The sequence below is a fragment of the Limanda limanda genome, chromosome 16, assembly GCF_963576545.1.
Source record: "Limanda limanda chromosome 16, fLimLim1.1, whole genome shotgun sequence".
Lineage (NCBI taxonomy): Eukaryota > Metazoa > Chordata > Actinopteri > Pleuronectiformes > Pleuronectidae > Limanda > Limanda limanda.
Window position 1 is genome coordinate 26,234,830 of NC_083651.1, and position 18,195 is coordinate 26,253,024.

An 18,195-nucleotide genomic window follows, 5' to 3' on the forward strand; every position below is an offset into this window, starting at 1 on the left:
ATGTACCACAGGAGCGGTTGGTTACAGTAATGTTGGCAGTAAGGGAGAGTTAACTGTCGAGTGTCACACCCAGGTTCCTAGCAGTCTGAGTTGTGGTTAGCACAGACTTGTCAAAGGTAATAGACATGTCAGGGGTGGGAGAGCCCTTCCCTGGAAGGAAAAGTAGTTTGATCTTGTCAAGGTTGATTTTCAGGTGGTGTGCAGACATCCATTTAGAGATGTCAGTCAGACAGAGATTTGTGCTGCTGTTACCTGTGTTTCAGATTGGGGAAAAGAGAGGATTAGTTGGGTGTCATCAGCGTAGCTGTGGTAGGAAAAGCCCTGTCAGTGAATGACAGAGCTGAGAGAGTTGGTGTACAGAGAGAAGAGTAGGGACCCCATTATGTCAAAAGACATAGTGATGTGGATGACAGATAATGACAATAAATGACAAAAACCTCATTAAACAACAAAAGATGTGTATTGATACATATTTGAATTATTTTGACAACAGAAGTTGACTTAACTTTTAAGTTCAAATGAAAAATGTAACTCTTTTAACCCATGTGCAGTATAATTCAACCCCCAGCTTCAGTACTTTGTGGCACATCCTCTAGCTTTTATAACTTCTAACAAACGTTTTCGGTAAGTGTGGACAACCTTCTTACACCTCTCGATCAGAATCTTTGCCCATTCTTCACATGCAAAAGCCTCTAGCTCAGTGATGTTTGATGGCTTCCGTGCTGCAACTGCCTTCTTTTAATCCCACCAAAGATTTTCAATCAGATTTAAATCTGGTGACTGTGAATGCCACAGGATGTTCCAGGATCTTTTTCTCAACCAAACTTTGCTTGACTTGGAGGTGGGCTTTGGATCATTGTCTTTCTGGAATGTCCAATGATCACCAATGTTTAATTTGTCAACACAAGGCATCACATTCCTCCTTTAAAATGGCCTGGTATTGACTGGATGTGACCCGGGGGGCCGTACAATGCCCAGGTCTGGTCTAGAAGGATCAGGATAGAGGAGAGAGCAGTGTGAAGTTGCTCAGAGACAGCAAGGAGGCTCAAGAGCTTTAGAAAGAAAGGGAAGAAGACAGACAAATCTGTAGTTGTTTACTTCTTGTTTACTTTAGCACCTGGTCAGTCAGCACTGGTGCACCTCAGGGATGCGTGCTCTCCCCACTGCTCTTCTCCCTCCACACAAACGACTGCACCTCAGGAGACTCATCTGTTAAAATTCTAAAATTTGCAGACGACACATGAACTGCTGGACCTGTGGTGCGGTCGCAACAATCTAGAGCTGAACACGCTTAAAACCGTGGAGATGACAGTGGACTTCAGGAGGAGCCCCCCAGCACTGCACCCCCTCACCATACTCAACAGTACTTTGTTGGGAACCCAACATCAATACAATCATCAAGAAGGCCCAGCAGAGGTTGTACTTCCTACGCCAGCTTAGGAAGCACAACCTGCCTCAGGAGCTGCTGATCCTGTTTTACACTGCAGTCATCGAGTCTTTTCTGTGCACATCCATAACTGTCTGGTTTGGATCGGCAACCTAATTGGATAAAAATAGACTCCAACGGACAGTCAGGTCTGCAGGAAAGATCATCGGTGCCAACCTGCCCACCATCCAAGACCTGTACACCTCCAGAGTCACGTAACGGGCAGGAAAAATCATTGCAGACCCCTCACACCCTGGACACAACCTATTTAAACTCCTCCCCTCTGGTAGGCGCTACAGATCTCTGTTCACCAAAACCTCCAGACACAAAAACAGTTTCTTCCCCCTTGCCGTCTCACTACTGAACAGCCAACCCACTGTGGCACTGTGCAATAACCCTGGATCTTTATATTAACCACTGTACAATTACTCCCGAAATGATATTATATTATAATTATATTTATTTATTTCACCCTTACTGTATAACCGTAATACTCATACCGTTTAATATTTATCCCTGCACTTCTTTTCTTTCTTTTCTTAGACCGTCGCACTGTTTGTATTGTTTTGTGTTGTGATGTGTATTCTGTGTAAGCACACTGAGAGACACTTTACCAAGTCAAATTCCTTGTTTGTGCAAATTTACTTGGCCAATAAAACCTGAATCTGAAAATGTCTTCAAAATGAACAGACATCTTCACTTGGAATCAAAACATCGAAGTGACTAGGTTTTTGTGGTAAAAGTTCAAGAACACTGTTCAAAATACATTTATAGCCATGATTCAAGAATTGTAATACCAATTGAGACAAAAGCATTTTTCAACTTCACCGTCCGGTGAGCTGTGACTGCATTTTTACATTTGGTCAGATATTGAATTTGGTACACTCATTTTGGGTTCCCAACTTTAAACTGTGTTGGTTGTATAGATATTGTGTGCTGCTGGTGTGTGTGAAGTGCCCATATTTTTAAATTAGTAGCTTCTTTGCAGCAATATGAACTTCAGGTGATTGTCACTGTAGCTCAGTGTTGACTACAGTGTCTCTTAAGTAAGTATTTATCACTAAAAACTATTCACTGGTATCGTACATGCTAGTAATAATGTCCTTGCTAAAAGTGACACTTAATAACATCTATTAAATACATTTAAAATCTACACTACATTTTTCAATCTTGCAACCATATTGTTTTGAACCAGAGTCAGGTGGGCCGAAGCCTGGCTCCGGGGAGAGACGGGCCCGCGAGCTGACGGGGTCAGTGGAGCCGAGCCATGTGGCGTGACTATGACGTGTATTCTGGTCGAAATCCCATTTGACGCCGTCTAGCGTATCGTTTCTGACATAGAGGAACCACAACAAATCGCAAGAGTTGTTTTTTTCCAGTTTTTGGGACGGTAGACATGCTAGATACCCAAATTAATGTGTAGAAGCACTACAAAAGTGGAATTTTCATAATATGTCCCCTTTAAGTAATTGAAGAGATCTACTTACCAATCAAAATGGTGGCTTAACCAGAAATTCTGTGTCTGTTAAAGTTACAGATATACCCAATTACCATCTTCTTTATTTGACTGGCATTGTCATCAGTTGCTACTTTTGAGATGGGGAGTAAAATGTGTGCAGTGTTCTTGGATATGTTTGCTGTGGTTTCAGCATGTCCTGCTGACAATGATGAGAATAAGCAAGCTTGTAAAAAATGACCAGTGTTATGCTGGTTTAATTTAGTTCAGTGGTGGTGTTTGAATTTTTTTCTGTTGTACCTCAATTCTCATCTCTTTCCTCTTGTGCTTCCTGTCTGCAGGTACAGAGCCCTCACCTTTATCCTCACCTTTCTGCTGTATACCAGCTTCCACCTCTCCAGGAAACCCATTAGCATCATCAAGGTAACAAACAGGTTGTTGTAGTATACAGATACACCAAGTTTTCCAGACAGTGATAGGCCCCAGTCTAAGACTGACGACAAAACTAAATTGAGATTTCTACTGATAATGTTACTGAGGGAAAGTAGTTATTTGTTTAATTAACTGATGCTCAGGGCAGCTCAGCAATGTTAGAAAGATAATAGCTGTACATTACAAAGGAGGTGGAGGTGCAGGTATGTCTGCCCTCAGTACACTGAGAGGTTTGTCTACACTGAACATTATTATGAGAAGTTATTATAAAACACAGGCAAAACATGAAAGTATACATTGCTATTGTGTTTTTGCGTAATTGTTTTGCTACATCAGTCAATAAATCGGTCAAATGAACTGCACTCACACACACAGTCAGGTTGTGGACCTCCAAACTCAGTTAGTACAGTTAAAATCTACTGTCTGCTCTGAGACAGTTTTATGTGTTGTTTTTTGCCTAACTTGTTTAAATAGTAAATGGAATGCACTTGTATAACCCACACACATTTGTACTGTGATTCATATTTATTGCACACATCCCATCAACAAACTGATGGAATAACTATCAGGAGCAATTGTTTTGGTCTTACCCTATTGACGTGCAGACGGGAGTAGTTGATGACTGACTATCTCCTGAGCCACTACCACTAACTTACCCCTTTTCCACCAAGGCAGTTGCAGCTTTTTGTGTTTCAATGGCCAAAGAACTGGCTCTTGGCCAGAAAAACTGGTTCCAGGGTAGCGCAAACTCGTTGATGAAGATGATGTGTGTCTGTCTGTGTGTCACTGCAAGTGAAGGAGAAAGAGAGCGAGCAGAGTCGGGGGTGGTGGGCTGAGTAAAATAATGAATGCTCGCAGCTATGAAGAAAGATTTTACTCATTGAAAAAAGTATTTATCAATATGTGTTGATCAGTGTTGTTAATGTGGCGGTAGTTACAAAGGAATCAACGTTTAAACTGTAGCGGATCAGCTGAGTCATTGTGTGTGTCTGCGTGTCAGCACAAGTGAGAGAGAGCGGTGTAAGGTTAGACTGATGAATATATGAATAAATGAATATACACTGTTAAAAAAAAATAAGGGAACACTTAATCATCACAGTATAACACCAAGCCAGTTAAATTTCAGGAATATCAATCTTTCCATTTCCAAGTGATTGTGAATCAATTTCCCCTGCATTGGTGCAAATTAAAGTAGCAAAAGGTGCAATACTGTCTTTGTCACTACTGGTAGCATGAGGCAGTACCTGCAGCCCAATCAGGTTGCTGAGGTAGTCCAGCTCCTCCAGGATGGCATATCCATAAGTGCAGTCATAGGAATATTTTCTATGAATGTTGTGGTCTCAAGAGCATGGAGGAGATACCTGGAGACCAGCCATTGCACAAGGAGAGCGTGACAGGGATATAGAAGGAGTTCAACTGAGCAGCAGCATTCTCTTCATACATGAGAGCAGGTTCACACTGAGCACATATGACAGGCATGAAACTGTCTAGAGATGCCGTGGTGAATGTTATGCTGCCTGTCACATCATTCAGCATGACTGGTTTGGCGCTGTGTAAGTGATGTTCTGGTGAGGCATAGCCTTGGAGGGTCGTACAGGACACCATGTCATAGCCAACGGTACCCTGACTGCTGTTAGGTACCGGGATGAAATTCTCAGAGCGATTGTCAGACTTTACGCTGGTGCAGTGGGCCATAGGTTACTCCAGATGCATGACTCTGGCTTCATGTGGCCAGAGTGTGTAGGCAGTTCATGGATGACGAAGGCATTGATGCCATTGACTGGCTCTCATGTGAGGTAATTTTGAGTCTTGTTGCCACTCGTTTAGATCATTACATTAATGTTTCATTGGTAAAAGTAATTATAGTTGTAGGTTTTCCTTCAACAGCAGGCCCATGGCCATATCGCCAGGAAGTTTCACTAATTTATCTATACATTGTCCAATCTGTGCAAGACATGTCTGATGACCTGCCGTGACCATATCTTTATGACAAAATTCAACATATTCATAGCACCACCTACTAGCAACAGGATACACGCCTCAACAGGATGTGACATTTAATGTAACTGCCTCATTAACTGTGCAAATGAATAATGCAATACCAACCTAAAACCAACCTCCAGTAACTACACGGAAAAAGCAGCACACTGACTGCGAGGGACCGGCCATCGCTGCTTGCAGCCTTAATTACAGGATTGATTTTAAAATGATTATAAAGTACGGCAAGGGCTTGCCCCTCCCTATATTTCAGACCTTTTATCTCCCTTCAGCCAGTACGCATTGAAGTCCATTCTGAAGTCTTGGCTAAAAACCAAAGGAGATAGAGCCTTTGCCATAGTTTGTTAGCGGGTGGCAACCGACATCAAGATGCACTACCTCTGTCTACTGTGAACACCTTGGTGCACCATTCCTGGTGGTACTGCAATACAAGGTTAATGCATGGTTACATCAAACCCCCAAGGTGTGTGGGGCTCTGATAAAAAAACAAAAACATTCTTCTTCACTGTTTGGTTTATTGGTGGGTGGCATTCAACGTCAAGATGCATGACCACTAGTTACCATGTTGGTGAAACATTCTAGAGCAGGGCTGGGCAAACTTTTTGACTCGTGGGCCACAATGGGTTCCAAAATTTGACAGAGGGGCCGGGCCAGGAACAGATGGATGGAGTGTTTTTGTGAACTAATATAAATGACATGGAAAAATCATTAGATGAAAGGATTTGGCCTTTACCAAGTAGCAAAGCACTTATTTGCAAGGCTATTTAACATAAAGCCGCCTTCAGAACAAGGCCTGCTAGCCTTTGCAATTTCGAATGCCCTCCAAAAAAGATGCCTTGGTAGATGACTCTTTAATCGCAGTTTGTCTGTGAAAAAAATGTTGCTGAGTCTGTAAATTAGGCAAAGAATAAAAGTGAAGGGAGATCATGTGCCCTTTCGAGCCCTATACACTACACTCCCGGGCAAATTTAATTTAGCTGACGCTGTTGAATGTTTGCGCATTCAATGTCAATGTTTGTTTTTTTGAGGCTCATTTGGGGCTGCGGATATCCATTGTTTCAGACAGTTCATAGATTGGTTCAATCAGAAAGAGTGTGATTTTTCTCTGTATCTTTGCTTGCATTCATTCAGTATAAGATAACAGAAGAGACAGAATTCCCATCACACCGGCTCCTTCAGCCCTGTCAGTCTGGGTTCAAACCCAGAACAACAAGAATCAAGAAAGTACGATTTCTTCAAAAATAAAGCAAAACTACAAAGTTCTATAAGCATGTGCCATTAAAGTGCTACAAAATTGTTAGTTAAAAGAAAAAAAAAAAAAAAAAAATTTAATTTTTTTTTTTTTTATCTGGACAAGTTCGGCGGGCCGGATTAAAAAGCCCAGTGGGCCGTATACGGCCCGCGGGCCGTACTTTGCCAATGTCTGTTCTAGAGGTACTGGAATACCAGGTAGATACGTGAAGTGCACAGAGCAAGTTCCTATTCCGTCTCCCTCCCCATCTTCTTCTTTGTTTGTTTTTTTGGTGAGTGGCAACCAACATCAAGGTGCATTATCGCCATCTACTGTGTTCAACTGCTCACCCCTAACTCTTCTTCCTCTTTGTGCGGTCAACTGGCAGGTTGCAATCTTTGTTTGGGGGCATGATTCTTAGCAGGAGAGGAATCAGAAGGGAATGGCAGTATCCAGTACTAAAGATGGGGGAGGATGCAGCAGTCTCTGTTGAAGAGAAGGCAGATATGATACCAAAAGCACTTATTCCAATCATAACTGACTGAGGATGGCAAGGATGAGTTTAGCTCATCCTGAAAATCTTTAGGGAAATTACAGTACTAACAGTTAAATGGATGCATCATTGAATTTGGAAGAAATGAGGAAGGCAATTGAAAGATTTGGGGTAGGGGTGCAACGATTAGTCGACGTCGTCGACAAAAATCGATGACAGGAATAGTCGCCGACGAATTTATTAGTCGATTATTCGTTGGTTACGTCATAGCACGTGTTTTTCGTGCCGCGCAGCGGAACTAAACGTCGTTTTGCCGGAGGTGCTGATGAAAGCAGCTGAGGAGTGAGCCATCTCGCTCCCTTCCTATCTCTGAAAGTCGCGCATGTGCAATAGCGTCAAAACACGGTCCGATGGCGGCCTCCGCTGCAGCAGCATCGCGCACCAGAAAGTAAAAAGTTCGAGAGAACTTCACCTGTAACAGCCCGAAAAAAACTACCTGCAGCATCTGTTGCGGCGGACCTGCTCTCCAGGGCAGCAGGACACGTGCATGTGAGGAGGAGGAGTCACGTGTGACTTCGTAACGGAGACGATGCGGACTCGCCTCTGTCAGATGTTATATATAAACGTATATACCTGCGCGCAGGATTCTAGCATCCATTACAAAAATATGGTCTAAACCTAAACGTTATCCTATTGCCTGACAAACGTCACAATTATTTAGTCAGAAGAAGACTGTAGTTTAGTTTGTTGATGTTTTTATTGCTGTTACTTTCCCTGTCCTTTTTGTTAACAGGAAAAATGAATACTTGATTTTTAATTTATTTGTTTTATTAGCACTTTGCCTGTCCTTGGTTTTAAATGGACAAAACTTGATTTGTCTTTGCTTTTGTGTCAGCAGTACCCTTACATGCAACAAAGTTTATTAAAAGACATTTTTTTTGAATGAAGTATCAATTTTCATTGCCTTCATTTTCAGTCACCACATGCCTCGAACAACCTCAAGCTAAATTTAAAAGCTGTTTGCTAAATAAGAGCAATTGAGAATTTGTGTCATTCATAATCCGATTAGTCGATTAATCGTTTCAATAATCGGTGACTAATCGACTATCAGAATAGTCGTTAGTTGCAGCCCTAATTTGGGGTAACATCTCCAGGGAAGGATGAAATCAGTTATGCAATGCTAATGATGATGAGTAATCATCAAGACTCCAAAAGTGCTATATAAATACAAACCATTTACCATTTAAAGCATCACTGAAGTTGTTAGGTTTGGATAATAAGTAATGGGAAGTGGGGAAGTTGCCATCTGGTTGGAAAGAGGCGTTGATTGTTCCTATCAGGAAACCAGGGAAGGATTCATCAAATCCAATGAACTATAGGCCAATAGCACTGACATCACAAATGGGAAAAGTAATGGAAAAAATTATTACGGGAAGATAAGCATTTTATATGGAAAGCAGAGGAATCTTATTTTGCCATCAGAGTGGATTTAGGAATTATGGAAGAGAGGGGACTTTAGAAAGAGAGACCATGCAACTGGTCATATGCTAGGAAACAGAGCTTAAGAAAGCACAAGTTAAAAAAGGCATATGATATGGTTTGGAAGGAGGGATTAATGAAATTAAACATGATAAGGACAGCAGGTAGGACATAGACTTGGATCAGAGACTTTTAATTTAATATGTTTATCCAAGTAAGAGTTGGGATAGCTTCATCAGGTAGGTATATGGTGGAAAATGGTACTCCTCAGGGTAGTGTCATTAGTCCAATAATGTTTTTCATATTATTAATGATGAAATTCTCTGAAGTTCAGGCTGACATTGCTCAGTCGCTCCTTGTTGATGATAGAACCTTGTGGAAAAGGGGAAGGAATATTAAGCATATTATGGGAAAAATTATTTTATGCTTCCCTAAACAACACCGTAAGAGCTTGTGCATCTTCGGAGGGTCGCTAAAACATCAAACTTTCCCTTTGTGAAGTTACAGATTCATAACAGGAAGTCCGCGTCTCTACCGGAACTTTACTTTCAAAATGAAAGCATCTAATACAAAAACGGAAATGAGAATGTCTGACGTTAAAGTTAGCAAATACTTCACAATAAAATAACAGAAAGACACTTCAACCATATCAACAACAACATAAATTTGGTTATTTACAAGAGGTTATTAATGTTGTAGCACAATGCTTCAAGTTCTCAGTGGAGAAAACTAAAGCATTAATGTAATTAAAGGGTTCAGTATCTTGCCCACGGACACTAACGCCGGGTTCACACCGGACGCGTAAGCGCAGCGTAAGCGCAGCGTAAGCGCAGCATCAAGCCTTAAATAACAGCTGGCTCCCATCCACTCCCATGTTAATCCCTTGTGCCGGCCCCGCCGGAGGCTGAAGTGCATCACTGCGCCAACACTGCCTCGCGTCGTGCAGCGATCGTATCAGCGTCGAGTCTATTTTTTACGCTTGACGCAAGCGTATCGCTCCGGGAAACAGTGAAAAATGATTTTAAACGATATTGATGACATATTTGATATGATATAAATGATAAAATATGCATCCCATAGTTTGTATTCCCCTTCTGTTGTCCTGGAGTTTTAATTTGACCAATTTTACCAATCACATTATTAAATGTCCCCCTCTGCCCATCCATACAGACACATAGGCAGTCATATAAAGATAAAAAGAGAGAGGGGGGGTTGAACGGAGCAAACAGCAGAGAAGTTCTTGAAGATGGATGACATTATATTAATAATTGAAGTGGAGAAGTAGTAGCCTCCAGTAAGCTGTATGATCCTCAGCACATGTTGTATAAAGACAACATTAAAAAGGACAAATGCTGGGACGCTGTTGCAGTTAATGACAAATATCAGCTGTATGTGTGATCACGGAGAGGAATCGCAGGATGACCACCGCGGAGTTCAGCGTGTCCGGGGTGCAGCCTGGCCCCGGCGCTAGGGATCTACGCGAAGCTTACGCATCCGGTGTGACCAGCCTAGTGCTTACGCGACGCATACGCGACGCTTACGCGTCCGGTGTGAACCCGGCGTAAGGCATGCAGATGGGGAAGACTGAGGATCGAACCTCCGAACTTCTGGTTGGAGGACAACCACTCTCAAGTCTTCAGGTTTTTGGGTGTGTGGTTGGATGCTCATCTCACATGTAATGAACATATAATATATACAAGGTACTCTCCAAATGTAAAAAAATATTATTAATGTGATGAGATGTCAAACAGGGTCAGGATGGGGAGCGAGCAGGGCTTCAATGAAAAATAATATTAATATTTAAAATATTAAAATATTAAATAATAACTTCAATTGATTAAAGTTACCTCGGGGCATCACCCTTCAAAGGAAGGAAAAAGATAGCCAATTCATTGATTAAGTCTCATAAAAGTACATACTACAAATTTGGAACTCTGACAATTAAATTTATAACTATAACCAAAATTACCATATATACACTGCTCAAAAAAAATGAAAGGAACACTTTGATCCGATCAGATCTCATTGTGAAAAAAATTATGTTGGATATTTATACTGATATGGACAGTTTAATGTCTTAGGGACAAAAGGATGCCATATCTTTGATGGAAATAAAAGTTTTCAGCCTACATAGGGCTCAATTTTATAGACGCCCCGAAAATCATAGTGAAAAAGTGATGTGGCAGGCTTGTCCATTTTGCCAAAAATTCAATTTCTGCAACTCAAAATGCTTCTCAATATCTTGTGTGGCCCCCATGTGCTTGTATGCATGCTTGACAACGTCGCGGCATGCTCCTAATGAGACAACGGATGGTGTCTTGTGGGATGTCCTCGCAGATCTGTGAGCATCAGTGAGCTCCTGTAAAGTCTGAGGAGCAACCTGGTGGCGTCTGATGGACCGAAACATAATGTCCCAGAGGTGTTCTATCGGGTTTAGGTCAGGTGATCGTGAGGGCCATTCAATTGCATCAGTTTCTTCATCCTCCAGGTACTGCCTGCATACTCTTGCCACATGAGGCTGGGCATTATCGTGCATTAGGAGGAACCCAGGACCTACTGCACAAGCGTAGGGTCTGACCATGGGTTCAAGGATTTCATCCCGATACCTAATGGCAGTAAGACTGCCGTTCTCTAGCCTGTAAAGGTCTGTGCGTCCCTCCATGGATATGCCTCCCCAGACCATCACTGACTCACCACCAAACCGGTCATGCTGAACGATGTTGCGGGCAGCATAGGGTTCTCCTTGGCTTCTCCAGACCCTTTCACTTCTATCACAGGTGCTCAGGGTGAACCTGCTCTCATCTGTGAAAAGCACTGGGCGGCAGTGGCGGACATGCCAATTCTGGTGTTCTATAGCAATTGCCAATCGAGCTCCACGGTGCTGGGCAATGAGCACAGTGCACACTACAGGACTTCGCGCCCTGAGCCTACCCTCATGAAGTCTGTTTGTGACTGTTTGGGCAGAGACATTCACACCAGTGGCCTGCTGGAGGTCATTCTGTAGGGCTCGGGCAGTGCTCAACCTGTTCCTCCTTGCACAAAGCAGCAGATTTCGGTCCTGCCGATGGGTTGAGGACCTTCTACGGCCCTGTCCAGCTCTCCTAGAGTAACTGCCTGTCTCCTGGAATCTCCTCCATTTTGGAGGAGTTGGACAATCTGTGCAACTTCTGTAGGGTTAAGAAATCGCCTCATGCTCCCAGTAGAGATAATGACTCTAGCTAAAGCCAACACTAATAGAAAACCAGTCGAAGTGATCAAGAGGGAGAAACTTGACACATGCAAAACCACTCCTATTTTGGGGTCGTCTCATTGTTGCCCCTCTAGTGCACCTGTTGTTAATTCCATCAACACCAATGCAGCTGAAACTGATTAACAACCCCCTCTGCTATTTAACTGACCAGATAATTATCAAAAAAGTGCAATTGAATTCATGCCATACCCTGATAAAAAAGTGTTCCTTTAATTTTTTTGAGCAGTGTATATAGTTAGCTAAGTTGAAGGATATAGAGTTCTTTACAGTGTAGATGTTGGCAATATTCACACTTATGCAACATTAATAAAAAAACTTTTGTGAAAGAAAAACGTTTATTATGAAGATATTAAAGTGTAAAAACACAAATTACTAACGGTGTACTTACTATATATAGATGTATGTGAGTATGCTTGTGTGTGTCTATGTGAGTGAGTGTGCTTCCAAAATGGCGGCTGGCACCTCCAAAGAAAGCCCCCCCCCCCCCCCCCCTTTGGAATGTTTACTACATGTAGCGGGGGTCAGAAAGATGGGTGCGGAGATATGCGTGTGTGTTGGTGCTAAGTAAGAGAAAGGGCATAGAGTGAAGAACATACATAACTAACATTAACTTTCAAATAATTTGTAACCAAAATATCACAGCAACACAAATCAAGCTTATAAACATTACAAGGAATCGAATCAACAGTCTTTGCTTAGCCTAGTATAATTATTAAGCCCAGTTGTGGTACGCCGGGTTTACACCGGACGCTGAAGCGACGCATAAGCGCAGAGCCAAGCCTTAAATAACAGCTGGCTCCCATCCACTCCCATGTTAATCCTTTGTGCGGGTCCCACCGGAGGCTGAAGCGCCGCGCTGCACCAAGGCTTCCTCGCGCCGTCCAGAGATCGTTTCGGCGTCGAGTCTATTTTTTGCGCTTGACGCGAGTATATCGCACCAGGAAACAAGCTGAAAAATGATTTTAAACGATATTGATGACATACTTTATATGATATAAATTATAAAATATTCATCCCATAGTTTGTATTCCCCTTCTGTTGTCCTGGAGTTTTATTTTTACCAATTTTACCAATCACATTATTAAATGTCCCCCTCTGCCCAGCCATACAGACACACTAGCAGTCATAACGATAAAAAGAGAGAGGGGGGGGTCTACGTACTCTCCCCATAGGCTTGAGTGGAGAATACGTAATTTACCCTCGACACCCGACACGTAGCAAACAGCGGAGAATTTCTTGAAGATGGATAACATTAAATTTATAATTGAAGTGGAGAAGTACAGTGAGCTGTATGATCCTCGGCACATCAAAAAGGACACATTTTGGGACGCTGTTGCAAACCTCTTAAGAGGCGGGTGAAATTCGCCTAAAACGGCTGTTTTCTGTGCGACTCCCCAGTTAAAACAGTGGAGTCTTTCAGATTCCTGGGGACCATCATTGCACAGGATCTGAGGTGGGCGGAGAACATCACCTCCATCATCAAGAAGGCCCAGCAGAGGATGTTCTTCCTGCGACAACTGAGAAAATTCAACATGCCGCGGAAAGTGATGGTTGAGTTCTACACAACTATCATTGAGTCCATCCTCACATCATCAATCACCGTCTGGTTCGCTGCCTCCACTGCCAAGGACAAGGGCAGACTGCAGCGGATCATAAGGTCAGCTGAGAAGGTCATCGGCTGTGACCTGCCGGCTCTCCTAGACCTGTTCCACTCCAGGACCAGTAAGAGAGCGGGCAAGATCATTGCTGATCCTTCACATTCCGGTCACCACCTTTTCCAGAGACTTCCAACCGGAAAAAGGTTCCGGGCCATCAGGACTAAAACCTCGCGCCACCTGAACAGTTTATTCCCCATGGCAGTGGGGCTCACAAACAAGCCCCCTGCATCACACTGACTCTGCATCACCCAGACCCCTTGCACATAATTTATAATTTATATATTATTGGCACTATCACCAATCTCTGCACCTTAGAACCGCGTGTGCCCATAACTCTGTTACTGTATATATTTTTATTCTTTTTTATTCTATTTTTTTATATATTGTTGTTTTTATATTGTTTTTTTATGTTCAGTGCACTAATGACACCAAGGCAATCTCCTGAATGTGCAAATATACTTGGCAAATAAAAGAATTCTGATTCTGATTCTGATATTTGTATTCCTCAAAGTCTGTGCCTGATACACTTTCCTGTTTTCTTGGTAACTGATTGGTGCACATGTTTTGAATTGACAGAGTGAACTCCATAAGAACTGCTCATCTGTCAGTGAGATGTCCACAGCCGCCTCCAGCAGCAGCCAGCAGGCCTCTCTGCCATCTCTACACAACGACATGGACTGTAGCTGGAAGCCTTTTGGTATGTATCTTGACATTTCAGGCTTTTTGGTTGACTTTATAAAGTTTGAGTTAGAGGTTTGGGTGCACTAGATGTTAGTGATGGGAAGTTCGGATCAAATTCCTGCATGAAATTCCTAAATTAAAATAATATATCATGACAGTTTGGATGATTTGAAATGGTCATTTATTATCACACTAGCATTTAATTATCACGGCAAACAATTATGCTGCACTGAACTGTAAGTGTTAATGTAAAGTGAAAATACCAAAACCAGTCAGGATGACTTGTGAACGAATATAATTCACGTCTTTCTAAAACAGCGGAAAGGGAATGAGGTAACTGTTTCCTCTACTAAACAGGTCACATGAAAAAGGATCCTAAGACTCGTACAAAGACCCAGTCAGGAAATGAACGAATCATTTCTGTTTCTTCTAGCTAACAGAAGTGAGCCTATGCAGGTCACGTGAAAAAGGATCCAAAGACTCGTACCCGAAGAACCAGTCAAAATGAACAAATCATTTCTGTTTCCTCTAGCTACCAGTACTGAGCCTATGCAGGTCACGCAAAAAATGATCCAAAGACTCGTACCCGAAAACCCAGTCGGGATATGAACGAATCATTTCTGTTTCCTTGACTGAGCCTATGCAACAGTCCCGATGCGCGGCCACGAGAAAATTTGAGAGGACTCGTTACTCCCGAGTTCTTGTAAGGATTCGTTCAAAATGAACGAATCGTTCACGAACGACACATCACTACTAGATGTACTGAAGTCATCTTAGTACTGTTGAAGTAAATTATACAATTGATCAGCTACTGGAATACTATCCCCTTTCGCATGTATAAGTCTGATAAGAAATGTAACTATTTGATATTGAGATATTGGCACTGATGGGAATAACATAACTAATTACTTTAAAAAATTGTTTGTTTGTTTGTTTTTTTTTCATGGAAGTATCCAGAGTATATATATATATATATATATATATGTAATTTTTTTTTACTTGATATTCTCAGATAAAAGCAACTACAAACAGCTGATGGGAGCCATGGACTACTCTTTCCTTTGTGCCTATGCTGTTGGAATGTTCCTCAGGTGAGATGAAGTGGAGTTTTATTTAAAGCGTGAATTGAGTCAGTCTGAGTGAAAGAGTAAAACATTCACATTCACATTCAACCCTAATATTCTTTTTTCAACAAATTTCCCCCAAGCTGAAAATAGTCTTGCAGTCAAGTAATACAAAACGCATTCGAAAAACATAATGAATTGATAATATAAAACCTAGCCTAAATGATTCATCACAATTAATGCTAATTATCAGATGGTTAAACAACAGCCACTGCTCAAGTTGAAGGATGGGTGAGGGAGGAGTAACGCCCGGGCCACACAGGCTGCTCCTAGTCTTGATGACCAATCAAAGTGCTTATAGTCTTTGCCATTCACACACACAGTCATGCTGTGCATCTATTGGAAGCACTTTTTTCTATGCGTTCAGCATCTTGCCCAATGATACTTTGGCATGCAGAAAAGGGGAAGACTGGGATTGAGCCGCTGACCTTCTGGTTGGAGATCATCAGCACCTCATATGTTCCTGCTGCAATTGCAGAGGATCAAGTGAATCCTCTACAGCCCTTCTAAGCTTTTTCTTGATAATCTTTTCAAACCTATCAACACCAGTGAATTCAGAGCCACAGTTGTAAAATCAAATGTCTGGAGAGGCCTTGGTTGATTTTTTTTGTGTGCATTAAGGTTATACAAAGAGGTCAGGGCAAATACCGTTGCTTACTATAATAAAAAGGAACTTTTTATAAATCTTGTTTATTTATTTAGTCTCTCCCTCTCTTTGCATTTTATTCTCTAATATTAACACACACACCTGCACACACCTGTACCCAAGAGTGGTGGCGGCTTGATAATGTTGATAATGAATAGTAAATAACTAAGAGTAGGCTGTTTTAAATATAACCACTGTGTGCCCATGCAGTGGCATCATCGGAGAGCGTTTGCCCATTCGACTTTACCTGACTGTGGGAATGCTGGCCAGTGGCCTGTTCACCTGCCTGTTTGGACTGGGTTATGTATACAACATCCACAGCCTGGGCTTCTATGTTTCTATCCAGGTAAGATTAGTAAATCATGAGTTGATCAGGAAACATCTGTATTACTAAAAAAGTTGAAGCAGAGACCATAAGCCAACTTGAATTGCACTTATAGCACTGCTGAAAGAGAGCTGCCCCCATGCATGCTGAGATGAAGAGGGTGTTTTCACAAATAGTTATTTTTAAATTAACCAAACTATACTAATACCTTAAACGTGAAACCATTAAATGGTGTGCCTTTGGGCATTCAAAAAATCTGTCTATCAGTAAAATATTTAATTTTTTTATAAAAAATAGAAATATTAAATAATAACTTTAATTGACACTGAAGCTACCTCAGGGCACCACCCTTCAAAGGAAAAGCCATTTTATTAAGTCTCATGAAAGTACAAAGTACAGAATTGGAAACTCAGATTAATAATTCAATTAATAATTATAACCAAAATTACCACTTTAGTAGTTAGCAAAGTTAAAGGATATGGAGTTCTTGACAGTGTAGAGGCACCACCCTTCAAAGGAAAAGCCATTTTATTAAGTCTCATGAAAGTACTAAGTACAGCATTGGAAACTCAGATTAATAATTAAATTAATAATTATAACCAAAATTACCACTTTTGTAGTTAGCAAAGTTGAAGGATATGGAGTTCTTGACAGTGTAGAAGTGCAAATTCACACTTATGCACATTTGTTCAAATGAAACATTTATTAGGAAAATTATAAAGGTATACATGTGAGTGTGAGTGAGTGAATGAGTTTCAAAATGGGGATTTTTGAGTGGTTGCACCATGTGGTTGAGGTCACATGTATGTCTTAAGTTTGGGGAGATGTGTGTGTGTGAGGTGTTGGTGCCAGGTTGGAGAAAGTAGTAAGTTGCATGCAAAGAAAGACTGTGAGGAGCATAACATAACTAGCATTCGCTTTCAAATTACTTATTACCAAAATATCACAGCAACACAAATCAAACTTATAAACATCACATGAAATAGAATTAAGCGGTCCTTTGCTTAGCCTAGTGTAATGATTAAGCCCAGTTGTGTTACTAATTCATGAAAAGGGGAAAAGGGTCCCTTTTGATGTGTTGTTTGAAGTCCAATGAAGTGATCTTTCTGGAGCCATCCTGTTGTTGTGGTTCTTCTGGCAAGACATTGAGTCGAAGCAGCTTGTGCTGAAGTTTTGCCAGCTTGGGTAGGTAGAGTTTCTCCCTGGCTGGGTGAGCAGGAGAGGTACCTACTTCTCCTCCAGGAGAAGTGAGTACAAAGAGATACAATAGAGGGGCAACTGGACTTTTATTTGACTGATGACCTTATGGGTAATGGGGCGCACAGTGACCAATTGTGGTTCAAAGTTGTGTCCAGGGACTTCCGGTCGGTAGGGCAGATGGAGTAGACGTGTAGGCGAGAGCTCCCGTGAATGCTGAACTTTTCAAACAACCCAGCCCTCAATTTTAATTTTTAGGAAGAATTATTTTCTGTCTTCTTTTATCTTCAGTCCTGTTTTGCCCGGAAAAAACTAGTTTTCTCTCTGAAATGGCTTCGAAAAGCGGAAAATCAAGCAAAAAAGAAGAAGCTAACGCTAGCTTAACGCTGGAAGCCATCACTGTGCTGCATCGTGACTCTCTAGCCACCGAGTTCAAGACAACATTCAGCCAGCTCGACTCGAAGCTCGACCAAACGCGGCTCGCAGTAGAGGAACAGAGCCAGCGTGTCTCATCCCTGAAACTCGCTGCAGAGGACATCAGTCAAAGAGTCTCGGACCTTGAAAACATCTGCTCGACTCTGAGAGACGACAATGCTAAGCTTAAGGCTAAGGTCTCCGACTTGGAGAGCCGAATCAGACGTCAAAACGTGCGCATCTTGGGCCTGCCGGAGTCTACCGAAAGCGGACATCCCACCGACTTTTTTTCGAAGCTGCTGTGTGAGGTATTTGGGACGAGTTACTGCCTACTCCACCAGAAATCGACAGGGCCCATCGCTCTCTGGCATCGAAAACCGGTCCC

The 18,195-nt window shown here is 42.0% G+C and overlaps 1 protein-coding gene across 4 annotated transcripts in view; it reads left to right on the top strand.

Annotated features, from left to right (window-relative positions):
• The window catches only part of LOC133022136 (high affinity cGMP-specific 3',5'-cyclic phosphodiesterase 9A-like), a 159,107-nt gene that overhangs the window by 13,848 nt on the left and 127,064 nt on the right, over window positions 1-18,195 (top strand). For all 4 annotated transcript variants that reach the window (XM_061089148.1, XM_061089149.1, XM_061089151.1 and 1 more), the window contains exons 3-6: window positions 3,224-3,305; window positions 14,000-14,120; window positions 15,117-15,195; window positions 16,085-16,220. In XM_061089148.1, the coding sequence (XP_060945131.1) occupies window positions 3,224-3,305; window positions 14,000-14,120; window positions 15,117-15,195; window positions 16,085-16,220 (418 nt within the window). The remainder of the gene's footprint in view (window positions 1-3,223; window positions 3,306-13,999; window positions 14,121-15,116; window positions 15,196-16,084; window positions 16,221-18,195) is intronic.